Source organism: Miniopterus schreibersii, assembly GCF_964146895.1.
Source record: "Miniopterus schreibersii genome assembly, chromosome: 3".
Lineage (NCBI taxonomy): Eukaryota > Metazoa > Chordata > Mammalia > Chiroptera > Miniopteridae > Miniopterus > Miniopterus schreibersii.
The window spans coordinates 12,592,474-12,618,612 of record NC_138103.1 but is presented as its reverse complement, the minus strand read 5'-3'; the positions used below and the strand labels follow the sequence as shown (position 1 = coordinate 12,618,612).

The following is a 26,139-nucleotide window of genomic DNA, read 5'->3' as shown; positions in this document are numbered from 1 at the left end:
CAGGAATACTTAGGAATAAAGAGATACAAAGTCGGTGACTTACTCTCAAAAGGTTGGGGGCGAATGTACACATACAGAGAGCAGATATATGATATCCTATATATCCTGAACCCCTTTGGCATGGCCAGAGTCTGGAAGAAGGTCCACTTTTAAATAACTCTGGAACTGTTCAGTAGTTTCATGTGTGTTCCATCCCTCTGATTACATTTTAAATTCCTCCAGGGCAGCCTGGCCGGCATGGCTCAGTGGTTGAGCACTGACCTATGAACCAGGAGGTCAAGGTTTGATTCCCGATCAGGGCACATGCCCGGGTTGCAGGCTCAATCCCTAGTAAGGGGCGTGCAGGAGGCAGCCAATCAATGACTCTCATCATTGATGTTTCTCTCTCTCCACCCCCTTTGCCTTCCTCTCTGAAATCAATGATTAAAAAAAAAAAAATTTCCTCCAGGGCAGTGGTGGTCTTCTACTTTTACAGGATCCACCAACCCCATTAGAAAGCAATGCCCTAAGTAGGAGGGAGTGATCAAATAGGTGTGGAATCCAACAAGGTTTCCCAGACCCAGCTATAAGTCCAAGCTCTGTTAATACAGCCTGGGCCCTCTTTTCTATTGAGATTCCAAGAAAGATCTAGCATGAGACCTGGGAATCTCTTTTTTCTTTAACAAGATGATCTGGTGTGGGGACACAGCATTCATACTGGACCTTATAACACGTCAGGTTGCCCTGTACAGCACACTCCAATGCGTGCATGCAGCTGAATGACAGTGACTTGCACACACCAGTGGGTTGCATTACCTCATAAGCTTCTGCAAGCTGGGAGAACTTCTCCTTGGCTTTGGGATCATCCTTATTTGTGTCTGGGTGATATTTCTTGGCAAGCTATGGGAGGAAATGATAAATTACTATGGACACAAAATGATTACTAAAACCAAATGCCAAATACCAGTCACAATTTTACCTCCTTTAGAGCAGTTGTCTAAGACTTTACAAACAATAGCAATAAAACAAGGTTTAAGACATCAAAATAAATCATGTCCTCAAATCTGAGGTCTGTACATATTTTTCAACCACAACATATCTCTACCAAAAATAACGAATTCTTTAGAACTTGGGCAGCTCTGTGAAAGATATAAACTAGTGTATCTGGTACACTTTCATCTATGTAAAAAGAGAGGAAAATAACTGGATGGATATAAATTATTTTTGGAAGAACATACAATAAACTGGTAACACTGCTACAGGAGGGATATGGATGAATGGAAAAGAGGAAGACCCTTTATTGTATACTACCTTGTATTTTTTGAATTCTGAATGAGGGGAATATATTACTATTCAAAACATAAATTTAAATATTAAAAACAAAACTAAATCTCACTTGGCTGTCCAGAGCATATAGGTGTGCTGAGCAGCTCTAAAATGAAGGCTACTGGCTGGGTGGGCGTGACTCAGTGGTTGAGCATGGACCTAGGATCCAGATGATCGGGGTTCAATTCCCAGTCAGGACACATGCCCGGGTTGCGGGCTTGATCCCCAGTTGAGGGCGTGCAGGAGGCAGCCAACCAATGACTCTCACCATTGATGTTTCTATCTCTCTCCCTCTCCTTTCCTCTCTCTGAAATCAATAAAGTTATATTAAAAATAATAAAAAATAAAAATAAATAAAATGAAGGCTACCTTCTGGTTATGCTGAGTAGTGCTGTGTGCTTTGTAGGTGTTCACCATTGTTTGCTGGATTCCTGAGCCTTCCAAGTCTGGATTATCACAGGTCCCTTATGTGAGGACAAGGAGGTGCAGAGAAACAAAATCTTAAAGCTGACAGTGACTAGTGAGGCCATCTGGCTCTGTTGCTGCCAGCAGCTGGCTGCTTAATCTGCTTCTGGAGATGCTAGTCCTCACACCAGCATATGGAAGCATGTCAGAGGCTGCAAGCTAAGCTCTGAAGTGGGAAGAGAGGGGGTTCTCAAGCATGGCCAATATATTACAATGGGCTACAAGGCAAGTCTGGTTCCAACTCCAAGGCAAGATATGTCTGTATATTCACTGGTCCCAAACTCCAAGATAAGATATGCTGAACACATGAGATCAGGACAAGGAAAAGAGAGAGACCTTTTACAGTCAGAAAGATCTGTGTTTTAGTCTCACATATGCCACGTATTAGCTGTGCAGCCTTGGATGTGTGTCATAACCTCACCAAGCCTCTTACCATGAGGATTAAATGTAACACACACAAAGCTTTAACAAGATCTGAGTCCAGTAACTGCTCCACAAAGGCACTTTTAAAAATTTCCAGTTTTACATCACAAAGTTTTAACTGGTCTTTTTATTTCCAAAACTAAAACCTTAAATGGCTCTCTTTTTTTTTTAATCCTCACTCGAGAATATTTTTTCCATTGCTTTTCAGAAAGAGTGGAAGGGGGAGAGAGAGAAAAGACATCAATGTGAGAGAGACACATCGATTGGTGGCCTCCTGCACAAGGGATCAAACCGAGGTACGTACCCTTGGGCGGAATCAAACCCAGGGCCCTTCAGTCAACAGGCCAACGCTCTAACCACTGAGCAAAAACAGGTAGGGAACCAACTCTCTTTTAAATTAAATCTTTAGCACTTGCTAAGGGTCTCAAGTGCCCCATTAATTTTTCCACAGCCTCCATCTTGTCAAGAGTCTCCCACCTTTGCATCAGGCACCTTACCCTCCAGCTCAAAAGAGACATGCTATTCATTCTCCCAAGCCAGGATCTCTGTGTTCTTCCCTCGTGCCTTTGCCCATCCCATTACAACCCAGTAAATAAAAAGATTAAGTCAAAAAAATGGGCAAAGGGTCTGAATAACATTTACAACAAATGGCTGATAATCACATGAAAAAATGCTCCACATCATTAGCCACCAGGGAAAAGCAGATCAAAAACCACACTGAAGCCTGGCCGGTGTAGCTCAGTAGTTGTGCACTGACCCATGAACCAGGAGATCATGATCTGATTCCCAGTCAGGGTACATGCCTGGGTTGCGGGCTTGATCCCCAGTAGGAGGCGTGTAGGAGGCAGCTGATCAATAACTCTCTCTCATCATTGATGATTCTATCTCTCCCTCTTTCTTCCTCTCTCTGAAATCAATAAAAACATATTTTTAAAATAAATGAATAAATAAGTAAACACACTGAAAACACCACTTCACACCCACTAGTGCGGCTGGAATAAAAAAGAGTGTTGGCCAGGATGTGGAGAAACTGGAATCCTTATACACTGCTGGCAGGAATGTACAATGGTGCATCCACTTTGGAAAACAGTCTAGCAGTTCTTCGAAAAGTTAAACACAGAATTATCATTTGACCCAGCAATTCTACCCATGTGTGTGTGTGTGTGTGTGTGTACACCCAAGAGGAATGAAAACATATGTCTACACAAAAATTATACATGGATGTTCACAGCACTACTATTCCTAAGAGCAAAAAGGTGGAAACAATCTAAATATCCATCAACTGATGAATGAATAAATGAAATGTAGCACATCCATGTGATAGAGTATTATTTGACCATTATAAGGAATGAAGTATTGATACATGCTACAACATGGATGAACCTTGAAAACATGCTAAAGTAAAAGAAGACAGTCATTAAAGGCTATATATTGTATGATTTCATTTCTATGAAATGTCTGGACTAGGCAAATACATAGATAGAAAGCAGATTTTTCTTTTTCCCCCAAAATTAAACTCTTTAAAAAAAATTTTTTTTTTTAAATATATCTTTATTGATTTCAGAGAGAGGAAGGGAGAGAGAGAAACATCAATGATGAGAGTGTCATTTATCAGCTGCCTTCTGCATGCCCCTTACTGGGAATCGAGGCCACAGTTCAGGCATGTGCTGTGTCTGGGAATCCAACAGTAATCTCTTGAATCATAGGTCAATGCTCAACTGCTGAGCCACAATGGTCAGGCTGGGGTTTCTTTTTGAATTGAAAATGTTCTAAAATTGATTGTGATGATGACTATACAACTCTAAATATACTAAAAACCAGTGTCCTGTACACTTTAAAAAAAGTAAGAGGAGGAAGAAGCCATCCAAGCCATAAGCTGTTAGGTCTGGTTTGTTCAGTACTTGGTTCACAAATATTGGCCTTGGACAAAGTTTTTGCTTACCCACAAATTTTTTTTTTTTAATTTAAACAATCTTGTAGTAAATTTTTCATAAAGGTGATTTATTTTTGCATTTAATTCATATTTAATTTAAAGATCTCTTCTTTATTCTGATATTATGGCTTTCCTATTTTTATGGTGTTTAGATGCTCTTTTACCAATGACATTAATGGACTGTGCTTGTTATTTTTAACATTTATATTAGGTAAAATACAAAAGCTGGCAATCCTACACTGGTGCCATTTTTTATTTTTAATTTTTGATCAGAGCAAAAATCTGGGAACCACTGGTCTAGATAACACACATGACACTTTACCAATTAGCCCTAATACATTCTGGGATATAATGATGGGAATTTCACACTTTCTGAGTTAAGAAAAAAATAATTCTAAGTCCATAAACTTTTATCTGAATACAAAGAATGACTACCTAAAACTTAAACCAGCATGCCTACTGATTCAGCCAGTGCAGAATAAATTTAAGTACAAAAACAGCTGTAGAAAAAGATTTTTTTAATCTCTGGTTCTGTCTCCTCTTTTCTGAAGCATTAATAGGTACAACATCATGCACTGAAAAGCACAGTCCAACAAAGCCCATCTTTATCATCTCATTCTATACTATCAGCTGCCTGTGTCCTATACGTATGGGCATACACACACTGCACTGATCAGTATTAGACTAGATCAATAGTATTCCTTCTCCAATCTTGTCCATACAGACCTGGTAATAGGCTTTCTTGATCTCTTTCTGGCTGGCATTTCGGGGCACTCCTAATATCTGGTAATAATCCTCTTTGGCCAAAGGGGTGCTTGTGTGGAAAGAGGCAGTACAAACAAAAGGGTAACTTTTTACTCCTAAAAAAGAAAAAAGGAAAGAAAATCACTCTGGGAATATGCTCAACAAAAGGAAACTGTGAGTAAACTAGCCCCGTTATACCTGTGAAGTAGCAAATAGATCACAACTTTAGGGCCTGTTCTCCTCCAAGCCCAACGGAGACCAAACTCACTGCACTTCAAAAATGGCTAAGGCCACTGTATACAAAAAATATAAAACAGGTCAATATAAAACTGGGGAGACGGGCTGATCCTGCTGGATTAAACTACCGATGTAGCCTCATTAAACTACCAAACAAACCGTACCCCAGATGGGGACTGCACCTGGAGATGATTAAAAAGGTACTTAGGTCCCATTACACTGCTTGAGAACCGACCACATGCCAGGTATTTTCATACACTTTGTGTTACTTAATGCTTAACAACTCCCCAAGTTCTTTCCCTCTACCAGGCAATCTTGGATAACTGCTTTAGAGGATGGGGTGGTCCTCAGAGTGTGGTCCCTGGACCAGCAGCATCAGCCAGTTAGATATGCAAACTTTCAGGCCCCACCCTAGACCAGAATCAGAAACTATGAAGGTGGGGCCCAGCAGGCCCTGTTGAACAAGCCCTCCAGATGATGATCCCGTTGAATGCTCAAGTGTGGGAACCACTGTGTTAACAAAATGGTTCTCAGTCTTTAGAGTCACACGTCTCTCAAGGAATCTGATAAAAGCATTGACCCCCTCTTCTCCTAAAAACAGTACATATATATAGACACACAAGATTAAAAGGCCCTGTGCCAGAACCTCTGTTTACCACAGAGCAGACAACCTGAAAGCAATCAAAGGCAGGTGGCCATATGCCCTGCCTTCTTTCGGGCCTCTTGCATCAGCAGCTAGGAGGAAAGACCAACAGACACACCTACTCAACTGCCCTTTGTGCACGAAGCAGAGTGCTAACTTCACTGTCACAAAGTGAAGCCAGGGGAGCTGATCTACAATTTCCAGTGCTGCCTCCTAATGCCCAACCCATCCTGTGAGAACTGGAAGAAAGGGGGGCCAAAGTTGAGGGGGAGGCAAGTTAAGTCAGAAGGAAGAGGAAGGTTAAGAAAAAGAATGAGGATCATGAGGCAGCTACAGGTTTTTAAGTCAAACGTTTGCCTGTAGAGGAGGAGCTTCTGTATTCACCATTCATTCAGCAAATACTTACAAATATTTGCCATTTATTAATTCAGCAAATACTCAATGAGCACCTACCAGACACTGGGCTTCATGCTGGGGATATGACAGCAAGACATTCAAAGGCACTGCCCTCCCAGAGCTTAATTTATTCGAGATCTTAACACTGTACTAGGCACTGAGAATACAAGATGAGTAAGAGTCAAAGCCAATGACTCTAAGGAATTCGGCAGTCCCACAGGGGAGTCTGGAAGGCAGTGTGTGAAAATATATTAGCACGCAGACAAGCAGTGAAAATACACAAAAGGATCACTGAAACAGGGTTTCTTAACCTCCCCGCAGTGGAGGATGGGATCAATTTCTGAAGGGCAGGGAAGTAGTAACTGTCCTATTGTTATAGGCCAAAATGTGAGCTCCACCTCCAAATTCCTAAATTGGAGTCCTAACCTCCAGCACCTCAGAAGGTGGCTGAATTTGGTGATAGGATCTTTGAAACAATCCTGACAAAACACTGACCTTGGACTTCTAGCCTCCAGAACTAGAAAAAAAAGAAAATAAGTTTCTGTTGTTTAAGGCACCCAGTTAATGGTACTTTGTTATGGCAGCCTTAGCAAATTAATATACCTAGTATGTATTATAAAATGTTTTACAGCACCTAGCCAACTAGTTACCAGTAGCATCACCCACCCCTTCTCCCACCCTAAAGTTGGCAACTAAAAACGTTTCCAGACATTACTAAACACCCCTTGGAGGGTAAAAATCAAAATCGCCCCACTGGCAACACAATCTAAGAAGTTCAGGGAAGGTCTTCTAAGGCTCCTGCTGTTAAACTATAGACTAAGGAGGAGTTTAAATCCATCCAGGTTTACACAGGTCATCCTGACATTATTTGCAACAGCATGCCCTTTTACTTTCAAAGGTGCCCTGATGGTGACTAAATCATATGATCACCTTTGGTTTAGATGGAGTGGTTCATTCCTGTGCATTTAGGAACTGGAGGTACTATACTAGACTGGAGACTGTGTGTGTGCAAGTGCATGCTCCAGCCTGTGTGTAGTGGTTGTGGTGATGGCAGAGGGGTGGTTAGAGATGATGATTAACGAGGTCTAGAAATAAACAGAAGGGCCTTTGAGCTATGTTAAGAGTATGGCTTTTATACTGAGGGCAAGAGGAAGCCACTCCAAGTGATCAGGTTTGCATGAAGAGCTGTCAAACAAACAAGGAGGATTGGGACACTACTTAAAATTACTCTGAGCACAAAAGACAATCAGGGTGTTAAGCATATGGAGGAAGGGGGAAAGATAAGGGATAGCCTTAGTCAGGTGTCTCCAAAAAGTATCAATGATTAGCAATAATTAGGAAGAGTTCATTTATTAGGCAGATTTTCCCCAAGATATGACCAATAAATATCTGGTCCTTTTTAGAATAACCCAGGATTAGCCTTCAGCCAGCACAATGTCAAACAACTGCCTTCTTTCTGTGCTTGGGAGAAAAGCTGAATTTAAAGTGTTGTTTTCATGTCACTTAATTATACTACTTGATTTGAGATGAGATCACAGAACAGTATTTGGGAGCTAAGTTGATGACTTCAGAGTGCACCTTGAAGGATGCTACCTCTCACCTGATACAAACCATGCCCATCTTGGGCTATGGGCTCTCTTGGGAGAAAAGGATAGCTGACTGCAGTTCCTTAGTACTGGCCGCATACAAGGCTCAGTACTTAATGCTTGTCTTTCTCTCTCACACACACACAGTTATTAAAAATGCTCCCCAAATTTGTACAAATGTAGTATGGACAAAGTTAGCTAGACATTAGAAAATGTTAGCAAAAGCTAAAAATGACCATTTTTGCTCATACTGAGAAACACAGAATGACATCACTCCAAGTAATCCCGTGGAAACTTGAGCAGACTACTGCCCCACCCGAGGAAATACAGGTGGAAGAAACAAAATTAAAAAATGGAATCACTTGACCAAAATCACAGCCAATCTCATATCCCCAGTACCTAGAACAGTGGTTATGGCATATGACAGACTAAGTATATGACAGACTAAGTATCTGGGAGCTAAGTAGTGCGAATGAGTAAAATGTCACAGTTAAGGAAAGAGGCTCAAAGGGATTAAATAATTCACTCACACACACACTGGTGGAGGTGAGTTTGCTCACTGTACAAAGTAATCACAATTACTAATACTTTAATGACAGCATTACAAAACTGGAACCCAATAGGAAATTATCTTGTCAGGACCCTTTAATTAATCACCTTTGTAAGATTACAGATAGCTTAAATATCTTGCACAAATTCTAGGGGACAGAAACAACTAGCACAATTCAGGCATTATCCTTGTTCAATGACTCCTCCTTCCTTCTCTCATGATAATGGAAGCCATCCAACACACAACATGAAAAATTATCATGGCTAAGCACCTAAAGGTTTAATAAATATTAATTCACTATTACCCAGGCTATGAAGTAAGCAGCAGGTTTTGAATCAAGATTTTACCACTTTTTACCTTTGTGACAATCTACAAATTGTTTAACATCTAAGTCTCAGTTTTTAAATCTACAAAAGGGAATAACAGTGTCTATCACATGGAAATGTCCATGCCTGGTACATAGTGTTCAATAAATGTTTGTATTTTTATTACAGTTACCAACTTAAGGACTTCTAAAATAGACTATTCAGCGTAACCTTCAACTTACACCACGTAGTGGAAAGTGTGAAAGCTATGAAAGTACAGCTCTGGGTTTGGGAAAACTCTTCTTAATCTAACTTTATGGCCTGGGGCAGGGCAGTTCCTCTGCTAAAACCTCAAGTTCCCAATCTTTACAATAGGGATGACAATTCCCACCTTGTAGGGTTGTTACCGTGAATCGAGATGAGGTACAAAGTGCCTAGCACAAGAGCAGATGCTCATCGAATGGCAATGACCTCTTCCCTTCCGCTACAGGCTAGAAGGTGTAGCGAAGAGAAAGGAATAGGGATAGGGATAGGAAGCAGCGGCAGGCCGGAGAGGCCTCCAGAAATATTGACACAGAGGTGAAGGTTCAGGGCCTACGGGAAGTTTCACCCCCGCCGCCGGGAGCTCCATGCAGCAATTCCTCCTTCGCCGCTTCTGGGTAGTCAGTGGGGCCTCTGTGCCTCCTGCTTGCCCGTCTCCCCAAGCAATTCTGCACACACGTCGGAAAACACCCTTCACCCCGCTACTCCCGTAGCTGGAGCGAGGTGAGTCACTCCCTTCCAGGCCTTGGAGCCCCGACTCGGGCGCCGAAGCCTGCCCTCACCTGTGAGGCTGACACCGGGTCTCAATGTCAGCGGTGCCCCTGGGCCGCGAGCTCCCAGGGAAGGCGCGCAGGCAGTAATGCTCAGCTTGCGACCCAGCGACGCCCCCACCACGCCCCCCCTGGGCGGCCGGGCCCCTGTCCCCGCTGCTGCCGGCGGCCGAGGGATCCCCACTGCCACCAGCAACCAGCGTGTGGAACACCGCGCCGCCATCTTGGCCGGGGGACACTGCGCCTGCGCCACTCGTCTTAAAGAGGCCTCGCGAGGACACCTCCTGCGCGCAGCGCCGGCGCGTCCGGAAGTGGGTGGAGGCGGGGGCCGGCTACGCGCGCGCGCATGAACACAAGCTTTGCGCACGCGCAGCGGCACCTAATGCACTTTCGTGGGAGCCAACGCTGAAATGAGGTTTGCTGTGAAGAGTACTACCAGATAGAGTTGCCCGGGAGAACCTCTTAGTTATGTGCTGGACGATCACGACTGCACCTTATCTGAGTAAGGACGTGGTTGAATGTAGCTGAATCTAACTGGTTTGAGGTGTCCGGCAAGTGACTACAGATCCTGGCGTGTCCAAGCGGCGTTTGTCGCCGATCCCAGCATGCAGTGCCGGACTTCCCTCCTCTTGACCCTGACAACTTCTTGCGTGAGCGTTACTCAAGCCGGTGCCTGCACAAGGGGGCGGCGTCTCTATTCCCAAAGCTTGTCCTCAGGCTCACTTTCTCTGGCTGATTTCCCACGCGGCGGACTTCGGTCGCTCAGGTCTCTCCTAAGCACGTTGGTCTCCAAACCTGTAGTGAACTTGCCGGTCGCGGAGTAAGAGCCAAGCTCCCCCAAAACAAATTTAATAAACTTGATGATCTACTTGTCACGCATGTACTAGAATATTGGGGATACGATGGGGAATGACATACCATCCCTGCGCAGGAGGCACACAACGATGAATCGAGAGAGACAGGCTCTTCAGCAACTAACATAACGTGATCTTTGCAATCTAGTATGTAATAGGTTGCAGGCACACAGGTGAAGGGGTTTCTCGGGGGTTGGGGGGTTGGGGGTGTCAGGGAAGGCATCTGGGAGGTAACATTACAGTAATAGGAAGTGGGTCAGGTAGGCGTGGTGGAGAATAGTATTCCAAGTAGCAAGAAGTTCAAAAGCAGATGTCTAGAGATGGAAAGTGCTTGCCCTGTTTGCTTAAGCCCTAACCTTAGCGTGTGGGACTGGAGATGAGGCCAGAAAGGTAAACCTTGCCTGGTAAGTCTTGCAAAGGAGTTTTAGCTTTCACACTCGCACCATCACCACAAATAATAGAAAGTGAACCTGAGGGTTCATGGATGGTTTTAAGATGATCTGTTCTCTTTGGCCCTCTCCCCATTGTACACTAAATTTTTGTGTATGTTATGTTAATCCATAGCTTTCATCAATAGAATTCTCCGCAGGCTCTGAGATTCAAAGTAGTTTAAAAACCACTGGCCCAGGCCCTGGCTGGATAGCTCAGGTTGTTAGAGTGTCCTCTGGACCCAGCAAGGTTGCAGGTTTGATCCCCAGTCAGGGCACATATAAGAAATCAAGCAATGAATTCATAAATAAGTGGAACAAGTCAATGTTTCTCTCTCTCTAAAACCAATAAAAAAAATAAGTAGTTTAGCCCGGCCAGGCATGGCTCAGCAGTTGAGCATCGACCTGGGATCCAGGCGATCAGGGTTCGGTTCCTGGTCACGGCACATGCCCTGTTGCGGGCTTGATCAATGACTCTCTCAACATTGATGTTTCTATCTCTCTCTCCCTCTCCTTTCCTCTCTCTGAAATCAATAAAGATATATTTAAAAAAAAAAAAAAGAAGTAGTTTAAAACACACACACACTGGCCCAGTGAAGAACAGTTACAAAGCTATTGTAACATGCAAGGAGAGTTTGGGCTAGGGAACATAGAGCACTGAGGTGAGCAAGGGACATTTTAGAGAAAAAAGGAAAAGGGTCATGGGGTGGAAAATGGGTAAAAGAGCTCTTTCAGTATATTCAACCAATATTTAAATGTTTCCAGCATAGTGGTTAAGAGTATGGGCTCTGGAGTCAGACTGGCTTGGACTGAATCCCAGCTCTGCCACTTACCAGCTGGGTGTCCACGGGCAACTTATTTTATCTCTATGCCTCAGTTTCCTTTCCCTAAAAAGGGGATATAACAGTACCTCAAAGGATCATCTGAAGAGTGAGATAACAATGTGAAAGCTTCATATAGTACTTGACACATAGTAAATGCTCAACATATGTTAGTCCTATGTGCCAGGCTCTGTGCTAAGCACTGAGAATACCAAGCAGAACTCAGACCACAGTTACTTCCCACAGGGAGCCCAAAACCTAGGGGGAAAGAGTGGGGGTGGGGGGTGTTGGTTGAGAAGTGCAACTTTCAGGAATAAAAGCTGAGAATGAGGCAAAGGGACTTGCATTTACCGCCTCAGAGTGAGAGGAACTAGAGGAGAGCTCACCAATATGAAAACTGTCAGTTTTGAAACTTCCTCATTTTTTTTGTATTTTGTTTCCCCCTCCCCCACCTATTTCCCCATGGTGATTTTGATTTTGATTTTTATCAATTACAGTTGACATTCAGTATTATTTTATATTAATTTCAGGTGTACAGTCCCCATAGTTATTAACAGTAAAAATCCTTCACATTGAAAAGGGAGTGTGTGTTCTTGTTTTAGGGGATAGCAGGAAAGCTGATTATTCTTTGCTTTTAGGAAGGAGAGAACCCCAAGGGAATGGAGTGGATGATGGTGGCTACTAATGGACCCATCCCAAGCTTGTAGGCAAAAACTGGAATGTGCACACAGGCCACACCTACCCACACTCCCAGGCGTGTGCCTCTCCCTTCCCCCACCCCGTTCTCCAGTCTAAAGCTAAAAATTTTAAGGAAAAACAAATATTTGCCAAAGACACACAGGTTTCTCAAGCGTCTCCCCCCTCTGCACTTATTTTGCTTTGTTTTTAATCCTCACCCGAGGATGTTTTTTCCATTGCTTTTCAGAGAGTGGAAAGGGGAGAGAGACAGACAGGCAGACATTGATGTGAATCAATTAGTTGCATCCCACATTCCCTGACCAGGGGATCAAGCCTGTAACCAAGGTATGTGCCCTTGACCAGAATTGAACCTGAGACCCTTCAGTCCAGAGGCCCACGCTCTGAGTCAAACTGGCTAGGGCTCCCCCTCTGCACTTTTCATTTTAATGTTCCACTGGACCCTTGCTGCTCTCCTGAGGTAGTGAGATCTGTGAGAGCTAGTAGGAAGTTTTAAGCATGCTCTACCCTGTAATATCCTGCAGATACTGCCCATCCAAGGTACAATGGGACTGGCCAAGTCCATGGCTAACCGTGGGAAGGCTGTGCTCCCCTCCCCATGTGAGGAGCCCTTTCAGGGAGAGCCGAAGGTTCTCAGCCAGTCTCTTGAGAAGCAATAAAAGCTAGCTCACAATTTCTCTAGTTGTAGAATTTCCTTTCCTCCCTAAGATAGTATGGGTTGATTCCAAGGGGGTGTGAAATGTGTAGCACAGATGTTCCTGGACATAACATCTGCAGTGTCTGCAGTTCCCTGCAGAAGAAGGAGATGAACTATCCTCTCCTCAGTTGCCTGAGTTTTCTGTGCTAATGATTTCCTAAAAGGCCCTTTACCAAACAGGTGGCTCTAGCTTGAAGCTAAATATTATTCTGCCCAAACTAGGCTTGAACTTAATGCTTTGCAAACCTGAAAAATGAAAGGAACTTTTTTCAGGGGGAAAAAAAATCAGAGATGCCGAGAATAACTCTCTGGATCCTCTGGCAATCAGTAGATTCCAATGTGAAAAACATCACCATAGAAAAGGATGGTCTTTTATATGAAACTGCCCTTTAGTTGTGAATTATCATTTTGCATTTCTGTTAAAATATTTTGCAAGTTACTGCAGAAAAATCAAAACAGCTCTGGCTGGGTGGCTCGGTTTGTTTGGTGTCCCGTACACTAAAAAGTTGCGGGTTTGATCTCCAGTTGGGGCGCATATGAGAGGCAACTGATCCATTTCTCACATTGATGTTTCTCTCTCTCTTTCTCTCTAAAATCAATTAAAAAAACAATATCCTGAGTTAAGATTAAAAACAAAATAGCCCGGCCAGGCGTGGCACAGCAGTTGAGCACCGGCCTAGGATCCAGGAGATTGCGGTTCGATTCCTGGTCAGGGCACATGCCTGGGTTTCTGGCTTAGTTCCCAGAGAGAGTCATGCAGGAGGCAGCCAATCAATGACGACCCTGTCATTGATGTTTCTATCTCTCTTTCCCTCTCCCTTCCTCTTTCTGATGTCAATAAAGATATATTTATAAAAATTAAAATAAAAACAATTTAAAAGACCACTAGGTGTAGTAAAACTTCAGATCCCCAAGAACACATGGGTACACCTCCATTTGAGAAACAACAAAGCCATGTTGGCAAGGGAGAATTATGCGTGTTTTCCCCAATTTTTGAAATGTATTTTGTTGCATAGTTGTTTCCTGTGCCGAGATAACTGCACATGCCTTTCTGTTCCAGCTCATGAAATGAACAAGGCAGGGCTTACCTATAAAAATGTTTTCAATGTGCATCTTAACAAACAACCATTTCAGGGGCAGATAACTAAATCTAAGGAAATTGTTGTTGGCATCGAAGCTGGCTTCATCCATCCCTCTCTTGCAAAAATTCTGATCTGTGGAAACCACGGACTTGAGAGAAGATTAAGGGAACATCCTACATAAAATGTCTTTTCTTTGGTGTCATAGTTTTGTTTTGTTTTATCCTTACCCAAGGATATGTTTTTCTAATTGATTGTTAGAGAGAGAGGAAGGGAGAGAGGGAGAGAGAAAGAGAGAGAAAGATCACTATGAGAGAGAAACATATTGGTTGCCTCCCGCATGTGCTCCAGAAAGCTAGGCATGTACCCTGACTGGGAAATGAACCCACAACCTTTGGTGTATGGGATGACATCCCAACCAAGCCACCTGGCCAGGGCTGGTGTCTGTCACCTTGTAAGTGGCCACTCCATCCTTACACTTTGATTCTTTTGTGTGGGTTTTTGCCCTCTTCTTCCTTGCCAGTCTTTTTTTTTTTTATCCCAACCCCTTGGCGCCCTGCACCTTGCTGGTCATTTTTAAAATATGTTTTAGGGTTTTTTTGTTTTTTTAATTGACTTTAAAGAGAAAGTAAGGGAGAGGGATGGAAACATCCATCCTGCACATCCCCTACTGGGGATCAAGCCTGCAACCCAGGCATGTGCCCTGATAGGGAATGGAACTGGTGACCTCCTGGTTCATGGGGCGATTCTCAACCACTTAGCCACATCGGCCAGGCCTTGTTGGTCATGTTTCTTTCTGCTAATGTTTCTTCCTTCAGTTACATGAAGTGCTTTGAATTTTCTAGAATGAGGACTTCAGTACAATGGCCTTCTAAATTTTTGTTTGTTATTAATCACTCTTGGAAACAGGCCCTGTGAAATTTAAATCATCCTACCATGCACCAAGCTACCAGACATCCTCATATTGCTGGCATTTCATCCATCTTTTGATAGACTGCTTTTTAGGGTTGAAAGGTGTCCTCCAGGGTTCTTAGAGACAGTGAAGTAGAATTACTAGGAACATAAAGGAACAAACCTGGTAATTCATAGGCTTATGGGACTAGAAGGTATCTTAAAGGATTTCAGTTCAACTTTGCAGTTCACGAAGTAATTTATTCTGCTCAAGTTTGCAGCAGCTTTAGAGCTCTGAACTTTCTACTAGAAAGAATCACTCTCTCCAGCCAGAATGGATCTGGGGACCTGTGAGATGATCACTCTCTGGGTCTTCAAGTCCTTTTGGCCATTCCTTGTTCCCTGCTATGGAACTCAGGTTGGTCACTGTGGGAATGGGGAAAAGGACATTCTCCAACTCTGCTTCTACTAGCCCCTAGTTTGTGGAAATAACAGTCACATGATCCAGCACAGCCAGGTTATGGCTTCTCTCTTTCTTGGGAGAGAAGATCAGGGGTCACTAACCCAGGTACCAGGGCCAGGCAGATAAAGTGTAAGGATGGAGTGGCCACGTACATGATGACAGGGACCAGTGAGACTGCAGTAAATGGGAAAGCATGCTTTAAAGGTGATGGGTGCTCCAGCCCGCTTTAGCCATGTGGGGCTGTGGACCCACCATTGCCAAATCTTTGTTTTTCAAGAGACACTGAAATCCAAACTTTTAGGAAATGTTTCAATTTTTTTTTTAATACTCACCAGAGGAGTGAGGATATGTTCTTCCATTGATTTTTTTTTTAGAGAATTGAAGGGAGGGGGAAGGGGAGAGAGACACATGGATTGGTTTCCTCCCACACATGCCCCCACTGGAAGCAGGGATCAGACCTGCAACCCAGGTAGATGTCCTTGACTGGAATCAAACCCAAGACCCTCTGGTGTGCAGGCCAATGCTCTAACCACTGACCCATGCCAGCCACAGCAGAAATGTCCCAATTTTATTTTTAATTTGTAAAAAATATATCTTTATTGATTTCAGAGGGAAGAAGGGAAAGGGAAAGAGAGAGAAACATCAATGATGAGAAAGTCATTGATCAGCTGCCTCCTGCACACTCCCCACTGGGGATCGAGCCTGCAACCCAGGCATGTGCCCTGACCAGGAATTGAACCTCGAGCTCCCTGATCCTAGGCCGGTGCTCAACCACTGAGCAACACCAGCCGGGCTGAAATGTCCCAATTTTTTAAACACTGTAAACCAACTAAAACGTGTCTGTGGACCAGATTTAGCCCATGGCATGTCCCTTTGTTACCTCTAGGGGTTAAAGACTTTCTCACTTGCTAACTGTGCCCACTTAGGCCCATCTGACATAATGGTAGATTAAAAAACAAAAATGAATTCAGGGATAACAATGAAGTGACATAAAGCAAATTTGCAGGGGTTACATGAACTTTACAATAAATGTATATTTGATTTATATTTTAAAAAAATTTTATTGTGAGAAAATGCACATAAAACTTACCATCTTAAGACTATCTGTTGCACAACACTGTCAATGTCCTTAACACTATTGAACCGTATTCTTTAAAATGGTAAACTTGAGCCCTGGCCAGATAGCTCAGTTGGTTACAGCATCATCCTGATACACCAAGGTTGGGGGTTTGATCCCCAGTCAGGGCACATACAAGAATCAACCGATGAATGCATAAATAAGTGGAACAACAAATGTATGTTTCTCTCTCTCAAATCAATAAATAAGCCCAGCCGGCATGGCTCAGCAGTTGAACATCAAAATTTGATCCAGGAGACTGAGGTTTGATTCCAGGTCAGGGCACATGCCTGGGTTGCAAGCTCAATCCCCAGTAGGGGGTGTGCAGGAGAGAGCCGATCAATGATGACTCTCTCATCATTGATGTTTCTCTCTCTCTCTCCCTCTCCCTTCCTCTCTCTGAAATCAGTAGACATATTTTTTAAAAATCAATCAAAAAAAATTTTGAAATAAAAATAGTAAACTTTGTTACATGTTTTTATCACAATTTTTAAAAAAAGCAATATCTGGGCGATAAGCCAGTTCAAGCCGGAGCCCAGCGAGGGAACCGTCTTGGTCAGACCCGGCCGCCCGGCGGGACTCTGAGGAAAACCTACCACCAGGTCTGTCACCATGGGTAAAGGAGACCCCAACAAGCCAAGGGGCAAGATGTCCTCGTATGCCTTCTTCGTGCAAACCTGTCGGGAAGAGCACAAGAAGAAACACCCAGACTCTTCCTTCAATTTTTCCGAATTCTCCAAGAAATGTTCGGAGAGATGGAAGACTATGTCTGCAAAGGAAAAGTCAAAGTTCGAAGATATGGCAAAGAGTGACAAAGCTCACTATGACCGGGAGATGAAAAATTATGTTCCTCCCAAAGGCGATAAGAAAGGGAAGAAAAAAGATCCCAATGCTCCTAAAAGGCCTCCATCTGCCTTCTTCCTGTTTTGCTCTGAACATCGCCCAAAGATCTAAAGTGAACACCCTGGTTTATCCATTGGGGATATTGCAAAACAGTTGGACGAAATGTGGTCTGAACAATCAGTCAAAGATACGCAACCGTATGAACAAAAAGTAGCTAAGCTAAAGGAGAAATATGAAAAGGATATTGCTGCATACCGTGCCAAGGGCAAAAGTGAAGTAGGAAAGAAGGGCCCTGGCAGGCCAACAGGCTAAAGAAGAAGAACGAACCAGAAGATGAGGAGGAGGAGGAAGATGATGATGATGAAGAGGAGGATGATGAAGAATAAATGGCTATCCTGTAATGATGTGTATGGAATATGTGTGTGTGCTCTCAGGCAATTGTTTTGCTAAGAATGTGAATTCAAGTGCAGCTCAATATTAGCTTCAGTATAAAAACTGTACAGATTTTTGTATAGCTGATAAGATTCTTTGTAGAGAAAATACTTTTATAAAAATGCAGGTTGTAGCTTTTTGAGGGGCTACTACATACAGTTAGATTTTAAGGCTTCTGATGTTAAAGGTTTCTAAATATTTAAAGGTTTCTTTAATTTCTTGACTTGTGTATGGTAGCACAGCAAACTCATAGGAATTAGTATCAATAGTAAATTTTGTTTTTTCTAGACTGTTGCATTTTGTTTTTTTAAAAAATTTTGTAATAAAATTACATATATTACCAAAAAAAAAGCAATGTCTGCAGTAAGTGAACACCACAACCAACTCAAGGCTGCACTGATGGTGCCTCTTCCAAAGCTGCTGGAATTCAAGCCTGAAAAGTGTGCATCATGAGAAAGCTGCCAGACTGCTTAGAATTCCAAATCCTAGGCTTTAGTCAGCAAGACTGACCTCCCAGTTTTAGTTTATGGAGAACAAAGTTACTCTACTTAGTAGAGAAACTGGTAAGTTGCCTCTTTGTCCTCACTGAACTGAAAAGAGAACTCACATTTTGGTATCCATCTGTGCCCATTGCCAGGCCAAGCTTTCAGAAACCCCCCGCGTACAGCCTGCCTCGGTGAGGCTCTGTCTGCAGCAGGCTACGCAAAGGGAATTTTCACAGCAATTGGCACTTCCAACCATTTAGTCGTGTTCCTTAGATCAAAGTCCGTTTTCCAGACACGCCTGAGCAGGTGTTCTGTCCTCAAGCAGACAGCATATTCTGGAATCACGCAGGAAGTCAGTTTTTAAAGGAAGAGAAATGCTTGTGCAATGAATAGCCCCAGATGAAATGAACCCACGCTCTTTTCTCCTGAGTTGCCCCTAGACTAAGCAAGCAGTGCCGATTGGGCACATTTACTATTTAATGGATTCTCCATTGCCCTTAGCTTTCGCTCTTTCAGCTTATCTGTAAATGATACATTGATTTCATTAGAGGAGCCCTGCCTCTCCGCGCCCAAGGCCTGAAGCCAAGGCCTGCCCTAATAAGGGGATGCTGAAAGCCCCATCTCTCCCACAGTGACCACCCGGCCTAAGCAGGGTGGGTAGGATGCAGAGGCTGTAGGGTAGACCCCACGGACAAGGATTGGAGGCAGACCTGGGCTCGAGTTCCTCCGCTGCCTGGACCAGCAGCTCCTCTCTCAGGGACCGAGTTCACGGTCCCTGAAATGGAGCTAGTTCAGTCCTGCGGTTTCTCCTCCCCAGGGAGGGCGCGGCGCGCCCCGCCCCGCCCCATCCCCTGGAAAGCCTCTGGGGGCAAATCCCTGCACAAAAAATTGCTGCTGTTGCCTCTAGTCCCCACGCACGCACCGCTCGGCCGGGGGCTGTCAGCGTACTGCACATGACCTCCCGCTCGTGCAGTCAGCCTCTAAGCCATCCGGGCCTGGCTTCGCCCTGCGATCCTGCAGCGATTGGTCGGGGGGGCGGGGCCGGCGCCGCGCGCGAAGGGAGAAGAGCAGGGGGCGTGGCCCAGCGGGCCGGAGCCGGCTACGATTGGCCGGGGTGAGCAGGGGCGTGGCCGAGGGCGGTGGGCGGCGGGCGGCGGGTGGAGCTGGAGGCCGAGGGAGACGCGGCTGCTCGCTGTGCACCTGAGAGCCGACGCCCCAGTCCTCGAAGCCGGGCTCGCTACTGTCCCTGCTGCAATGAGCCGCTTCAAGGTGTCTAAGTTCCGGCATACGGAGGCCCGGCCGCCCCGCCGTGAGGTGAGCCCGGCCCGCGGGTCCCGCACTCCCTTCCCCTCCCCTGACCCCGCGCCGGGATCCCCGAACCCCGTCTGTCCCGAGGCGCCCCCTTCAGGCCTGGGACCGGCGTCCCGGCCGCCCCGTCGCCACCCAGCAGGCAGCGGCCGCAGCTCCCGGGACGCTCTCTGGCCGCTCCGTGAGCCCCGCGGTCTGTCGGCCCGCCTGCCTAGTCCCGGGACCCCCGAGGTGGCGCAGCCCACCCGGCCAGGCCGAGGCCTGAGGCCCGCGAGGCTGCCTGCCTTCCCGGCTTCCGGTCGACCTCGCGGTGGAGCCGCAGCTCCACCGCTTCTAGCGCCGGCTCCTCCTCCCCGCCGTTCCAACCTCTCCTGCCTGGGGCTGGGGTGTGGAGAGATGCCTCTTTCTGCGCTGGCCTTGGCGAGTCCAGCTGTGTCAGTTGGACGCGGGGAGCCGCTCGTCCGGAGGCGCGCCTCTCCCTCGGGTTTCCGCCGGCGCTTCCTCCTCTCGCGGCTGGTTCTTCCCTTACTCGGGGTGATGCTGCCAGAGGCTTGGGTGGGGCCTCGAGAAGCCCGAGGAGATGGATCCCAGAGACTGGGGGACTCCTCGGGCCCCTGAAGGGCAGTGGGCCTGATGAGGAGTGTGCTTCAGAGATGATGCCACCCCTGGTCAGCTGCTCCCCATGTTATTTGGAAGGCCAGGGAATGTCCTCCAAGAAGGGAGCCTAGGAACTGACCCTATGTAGTGACTCTATCAGGGGCCAACGCACGTCAGGGCGGCCTGGGGTAGATCCCAAGTTTTCATCATCTGGACTGTATTTCCTCTGCACCTCCCATGTAATGTGCCCAGTTGCTGGAGCCACAACAGTGGATAGGACAGCACTTTCCTTCCTCTGTGTTGCGTACAGCCTCATGAGGGAGACAGCCAGCAAGCAGACAGGCATGCAAGGGCATTGCAAGTTTTAATAAATGCCCTGAATAATTGGGAAAGGGTGCAGGGATGGAGATGGACAGTGAGATGGGGGTTAATCTCACCAGGGTGGTCAGGGGCAGGCTGCTGGGAGGAAGTGACATTTAAGCTGAGGCAAGAAGGGTGAGAAGCAGCCGGCTAGAGGAAGAGTGGGGTGGGAAAGTGCCTGGTGGAGGAACGGAAAGTGGGCCATGGTGGATGGAAGGCAGTGATGGGGAACCATGTTGCTCAATGAATCCAGAGTGATCTTGCAGAATCCAAAGGCCACAGGAAAAAGTTGGCTTTTATTCTGAGTGCAATGAGGAGTAAGGAAAGGAGATGGTGTGGGGATAGGGGGAGAGCTTTTCACATTTGCATCAAGATCATCCCTCTGAATGCAGTAAGTTCTGCTTGGAGGGGTCGGGAGTGTCCTTGAGGATCCCTGGGGCTTGTTCCTGGGTGGTCCTCAGTCCAGCAAGGTAAACAGATAGGCATGGAAACACAGATTATGGAGGGAATTTAAAAGTTTTATGTTAGGGAGATAGAACAGGTGATCTCTTCTTGTTTTCAAAGTTATTTCCTATCATTGTATTTGTACCATAAACATGAATCAGGAAGGAAAAATAATGCAAAGTGATAATGTTCTATCGGAGGCAAGTGAAGATTGAAAATGAAACTTGGGTGGTAGAGGTGGTTTCCAGGACACTGTGGTTGGGTGGACTGAGAAATGTGAGTGCTCAATTGTTGGGTGGCAGGAAGGAGTGTTGAATGATGTTTTGATACCAAAAGAGAAAACGTGGGCCTCGCCTATCTTAGTTTCAGAAAAAGTGCTCCTCTGCTCCTTCAGGTGTGGGGATGTTAACATTATTGCCTTTTCATGGCAGTGTTTCATTCACCATCTATGGGATTTCATGGAAAGGCCTTGATTTTACCCTTCTCTGAGCTTGGGTGTTTTCTCCTGGTGTTTGGCGGAAACCCTTGGACTCAGGTGGAGGTCTTAAGCAATACAATTGAGGAAGTTGAGTCTGTATTCTGTCTAGGTGCTCACTTCTCTGTTCTCTGTTTCTCTCTGTTCCTTTTAACAGAAACAACACACAAATGTGAGTGAACACTGCCCGGTTAGGCCCTTGATTTCATTCAGCCTGAGCTTGCTTTTGATAGCCTCTTCTCCCTTGTTAGACAACTGATTTAATAAGCAAATCTGGCCCCTTTATGACTTAGGTTATCATTTCAAGAACATTTTGCATTTTCTAAGGGACTGTGTGAATGGGGACAGGGTTTGATACAAAGGAATGCATCTCTCAATGGTGCAACTTTAAGGTTCCCTGAATTATGCCTCACCCTTGTTTTAGGCACTTGCAGAGCCCTTGCTTTCCGGGCTCTTATTCTTTATTTCCAGGCCTGGATCAGTGACATTCGAGCAGGAACTACCCCATCTTATGGGAACCATATCAAATCCAGCTGCAGCTTGATCGCCTTCAACTCTGACCGTACAGGTATGGAGGTGGGCATGAGTGTGGAGATTCAGATATTGTTACGCAAATAGGGTGGGGCAGAAGGGCAGACTCATTGCAGGCTGGAGGATTGGAGGGGCCTCTCAGGGCTCAGAAGTCAGCACTATGTAGGGCCTTAGACCCCTACAAACTGCTCAACATGCAGTATTCAGATCAGTTTTGGTTAGAATGTGTGTATATACTTTGTATAAACCACTGTTGGCTGTGGTCTTCAAGAGCATGGCCAGGAGGGTGGGAGGGAGCTATTGCCTTTGTTTTCCAATTGTTTTCATATGCTATAGCCACTCTTGTCTGGGAGCCTGGGGGTGGCTGGGGTCAATAGGAATACATACAAAGATTTGTAAAGCTCCTTGTATTAGTTGGGATTCTTTTGGTTGCCAGTGATAACTCAAACCTCAAACTGACTTAAGCAAAAATGATACCTTTTTGGCTTATATAACTAAGAAGTCTAGCTGTATCCAGAGGTTCACATATGCCATCAGCCCTGGCTTCCCTCTTGCCTCTCAGCTCTGTTGCCCTTAGGTGATGGCTTCTTTCTTTGGTAAAGCTGGGGAAAATGTCAGCTGCTGGCACCTTACCTCTTATGACCCCCAGCACCAGAAAGAGCCTCTTTCCCTAGTATTTTCTGTATCTTCAGTGTCACGGAAGGTTCTTATGTGGGGCAAGCAACTAACCCTGGGCCAATCACTGTCTAGAGGGATATGATCTTACGATTGGTAGAGGCTCTGTGAAGGCCCAAGGCTGAGCTTTTGGATCTTGTGTACCTTGGGAGTCCTAGGCTGGGAGGTAAATGGTCCCCATTAGGCTGGAAGTCAGAGCTTCTGTATTTATTTGGCAGGTGTGCTGGGCATTGTGCCTCTGGAAGGCAAAGGAGAGGACAAGAGACACGTGACCCACCTGTGCTGCCATTCTGGTGAGTGGGGGCTAAACCCGGGAAGTCTGGAACTTGCCCTCCTTCTCTGGAGCCAGGGATTCATACTCACCTGGTCTCACAGGCCTGTGGCTTTCCAAGTCCCTCCTGGTTTTTCACTGTTCCTTCTGACAGGTGGGGTCCATATTGGAAGGTTAAATCCTGGTAGAGAATTTGAGCCTGGGCAGAGAGGAGGGAGGCTAGGTACTCCAGGTTAAGCTGAAAGGAAGAGGGATATGCACCAACCTGCACCAGACTCCCTGATGCTGGCTCCCTGTTACTGCGGAGGATTCAACCCTATGTGGTTCTTAAACCTGTGTCCTTTCCTGGAGCCTAGGAGACCACCCCTTGCCACCAGGCCTCCTCCCCAGCCAGGCTCCTCAGTGCCCTCCAAAGAGGGTATGGACTGGGCTGCAGGGCCAGAGATGGACCCTCACAAAGAGCTTTTGTCTGCCATAGCTACTTCTGGGGACTCCCAACAACCTGCCTGGCAGCCTGCCCACTTTCAGGAAACAGTTTTTTTCCCTAGGGCGGTGCCTGGTTGCCTCCTCCTCTCGCAGTCCAGCTTTGGCAGCTGTGGGCCCAGCCCCTCTGGCCTGTGTTCCTGGCTGTTTGTTGGGTCACCTTAGGTGAGAGAAAGGGGCTAACCTTTGGTCCCTGTTGTGGGTGTGCAGCTCAATGTAGGAATCATGATGATAGCAGTTATTAAAATAACAGTAATGAAGATTGATGAAGACCTCTCTATGTCCTTTTTTTTCTCTTGTCTAATCCTCTTTTAAAGTTTTTATAACTTTATCAAGATATCATTTACATATCAACATTACTGTTTTTGATGACTCTTATTAAAGTTTCAGGGTTGTGTATATCACCATGCAGTTTTAGAACATTTCCCCAGAAGATCCTTCATGCCCCTTTGCACTTAAACCATTTCCACCTCAGGCACTGCAGCCTCAGGCAACTGTTGATCTACTTTCTGCCTCTGCAGCTGGGGTCTGCAAACTACTGGTTTGGCCAAATCTGGCCTGCTGCCTGTCTTTGTAAACTGTTGTTTTGGAACACTGCCAGTCCTCTTCATTGATGGCAAGTCTGTAGCTACTTTCTCCCAACAACTGCAGCCTTGAGCAGGGACCATATGGCCCTCAAACCCTGAAACATTTACTACCTTACCCTTTCCAGAAAATGTTTGCCAGCCTCTGCTCTATATACTGGCCTTTTCTGAACATTTCACATAAATGGAAAATACCTTGCATGGTCTTTTGAATCTGGCCTCTTTCACTTAGAATAATGCTCTGAGATCCACCTGTGCTGCAGCATATGTAAGAAGTCTGCTTTCTCATCTACTCTCACACCTTTGTGAAGTATATTTTAAAGTAACCCATTTTCAGCTAGGAAAACTGAGATTCAGATAAGTTAGGAACTTGCCAATGTTGGTACTGCTGCTGGCAGAGCCATAATTGGAACCTAGATGTATCTGACCCTGTGTTTTTAGGCACCATGCTGCTTGCTTTTAGATGCTTTTTACTCAAGGGGGAGTTGCCCCAAATTGGTGATGTTTGTGAGGTGGTGAGTGCCCTATGACTTGGGGACTCCAAACAGAAGCTGGACCAGCTTCTGTTGGCAGGTTGTAGCCTCACTGTAGCTCCAACTATTCAGCCTTTCCCTGCAGGAGCAACCTTTCTGGGAAGCTGCTGTGGGAGTAACTGAGCTCCACCTCCCTCAGAACCTGCCCTCAAGGCACCAGGTGCCAGTGGTGGTGGGCTAGGCTCTGGCTATTGCCCTGTCTTCAGGATGCCCACCCTTGGGGTGCCTTCTGTCTTGTCTCAGGGCCAAGTGGCCCTTCAGCCTAGCTTCCTAGGGTAGCAGAGGGCAGGGAGGCACCTAGAGGGCCTTTCTGCATGTCTAGGCTGTGGGGTCTGCTCCAATTTGGGAAAGGCAATGTGATGATTTGCTGAGAATGTAGGTTCTGAAGCCAGACTGCCTGGCCTGGCCCTCAGCTTTGTCCTTTCTTAGCTGTGTAGCTCTGGGCAAGTGTCCTTGTCCTCCACTTGGGTGATGATGCCACAGTACCATCCTGGTGGGTCACTAAGGATTTGGTAAGATAAATGCACTTGAAGTACTCAGACTTCCAACATAGCCAGGCACTCAAACAGGCCACATTGCTACTTCTCATTCCCTCAGTGTGCCAGGCTGCCTACATTGGCTGCTGCTTTGGGCCTAGGGCCTGCCCTGTCCAGTGTGGAGCCCACAGGGTGCGGCAGCAGGGGTTTGTGGCTAGGAGTCCAGCCTGAGGCTGTCCCAAGGGGTACCTGTCCTCATACAGCCCCTTCTCTTATCTCTGGCCAGGAGGAAAATGTAGTGCTTGGCCCTGTGGAGGGGCAGGCAGTAGGGTGGCCAGTCTGCTTTTTACTGTGGTGATGTAGGCCTGGCTGTCCTGCTCACATCCCCCTCAACACCCAAGCCTTGGCCTCGTCTTTGCCCCCCAGCCTCATTTCCCCTCTGGGCTCTGGTTCACTCTGTATAGCCCCTTCCCCACCCACACCCCTACCCCTCCACCCACACCCCGAGCCAGGAAGTTCAAGTTTTTGGTCTCAAAGAACAGAAACCAACTTCAGCTTGCTTAACCCAAAATAAATTTATTGGGAGATTCTTGGGGAGCTTCCAGAACCGAAGGAGCAGCTGGATGGGTAGGTCTTAGGAGGGTCCTGGCATGGGAGCTGCCAGCTCCCTCTAAGCTGGCAACCCTGCACCCAGGCCAGTCCCTAAAGCACTGTATTGCTAGGCCTTCCTGTTCATGTTTAATTTTCTTAAGAGAAAATCTATTAGCTGGGGTGCAGATCAGGTACACTCCCTTGCTTGGACTAGTCATTCCTGGCTTCGGGGGAAGTAATGGGGCAGAAAACTCCTAGGTCGGGCATGTTACAACCACTTTCTTCCCCTTCTGCCTGCCACTTCCTCCAGGGCCCACCATCCCCTCATCAAAGGTTTCCCTGCCCCTGATCTTGGGATTATCCCTGTGGGCACAGCTTGCTGTTCATTGTATCTGCACAGACCTGTGTGTCTCCCTGAAGAAGTGCTGAGGGCCAGTTGGTCTGAGTGGTTTGTGAATCCTTGGGGGCCAGCACTGTATTCATTTACATATTCTGGAGCTAAGCCTTGTGCTGGACTCTGGATTTTATTTTGTTTTTATTTTTTTTAATAGATCTTTATTGATTTCAGAGAGAGGAAGGGAGAGGGAGACAGAGAGATAGAAACAG

The 26,139-nt window shown here is 46.0% G+C and overlaps 2 protein-coding genes and 1 pseudogene across 4 annotated transcripts in view; 2 read left to right on the top strand and 1 right to left on the bottom strand.

Moving 5' to 3' along the window:
- The window catches only part of DNAJA3 (DnaJ heat shock protein family (Hsp40) member A3), a 29,481-nt gene extending 19,819 nt beyond the window's left edge, over positions 1–9,662 (bottom strand). Inside the window, exons 1-3 of one of the 2 annotated variants that reach the window (XM_081133809.1) lie at positions 9,412–9,662; positions 4,853–4,986; positions 796–879 (exon numbers count right to left, since the gene is read on the bottom strand). In XM_081133809.1, coding sequence (XP_080989935.1) covers positions 796–879; positions 4,853–4,986; positions 9,412–9,622 — 429 coding nt within the window. In that variant the 5' untranslated portion in view covers positions 9,623–9,662. The remainder of the gene's footprint in view (positions 1–795; positions 880–4,852; positions 4,987–9,411) is intronic. The other variant, XM_081133808.1, reaches the window with a different exon arrangement.
- Positions 9,663–17,046: 7,384 nt separating this feature from the next.
- LOC308554678 (high mobility group protein B2 pseudogene) lies at positions 17,047–17,921 on the top strand (annotated as a pseudogene). The gene has a single exon. The product of its transcript is annotated as a high mobility group protein B2 pseudogene (transcript).
- A 1,438-nt stretch (positions 17,922–19,359) lies between these two features.
- The window catches only part of LOC308555143 (coronin-7), a 55,894-nt gene continuing 49,114 nt past the window's right edge, over positions 19,360–26,139 (top strand). The window contains exons 1-3 of the mRNA XM_081133026.1: positions 19,360–19,519; positions 21,861–21,957; positions 22,814–22,888. Of these exons, the coding sequence (XP_080989152.1) occupies positions 19,460–19,519; positions 21,861–21,957; positions 22,814–22,888 (232 nt within the window). The 5' untranslated portion in view covers positions 19,360–19,459. The remainder of the gene's footprint in view (positions 19,520–21,860; positions 21,958–22,813; positions 22,889–26,139) is intronic.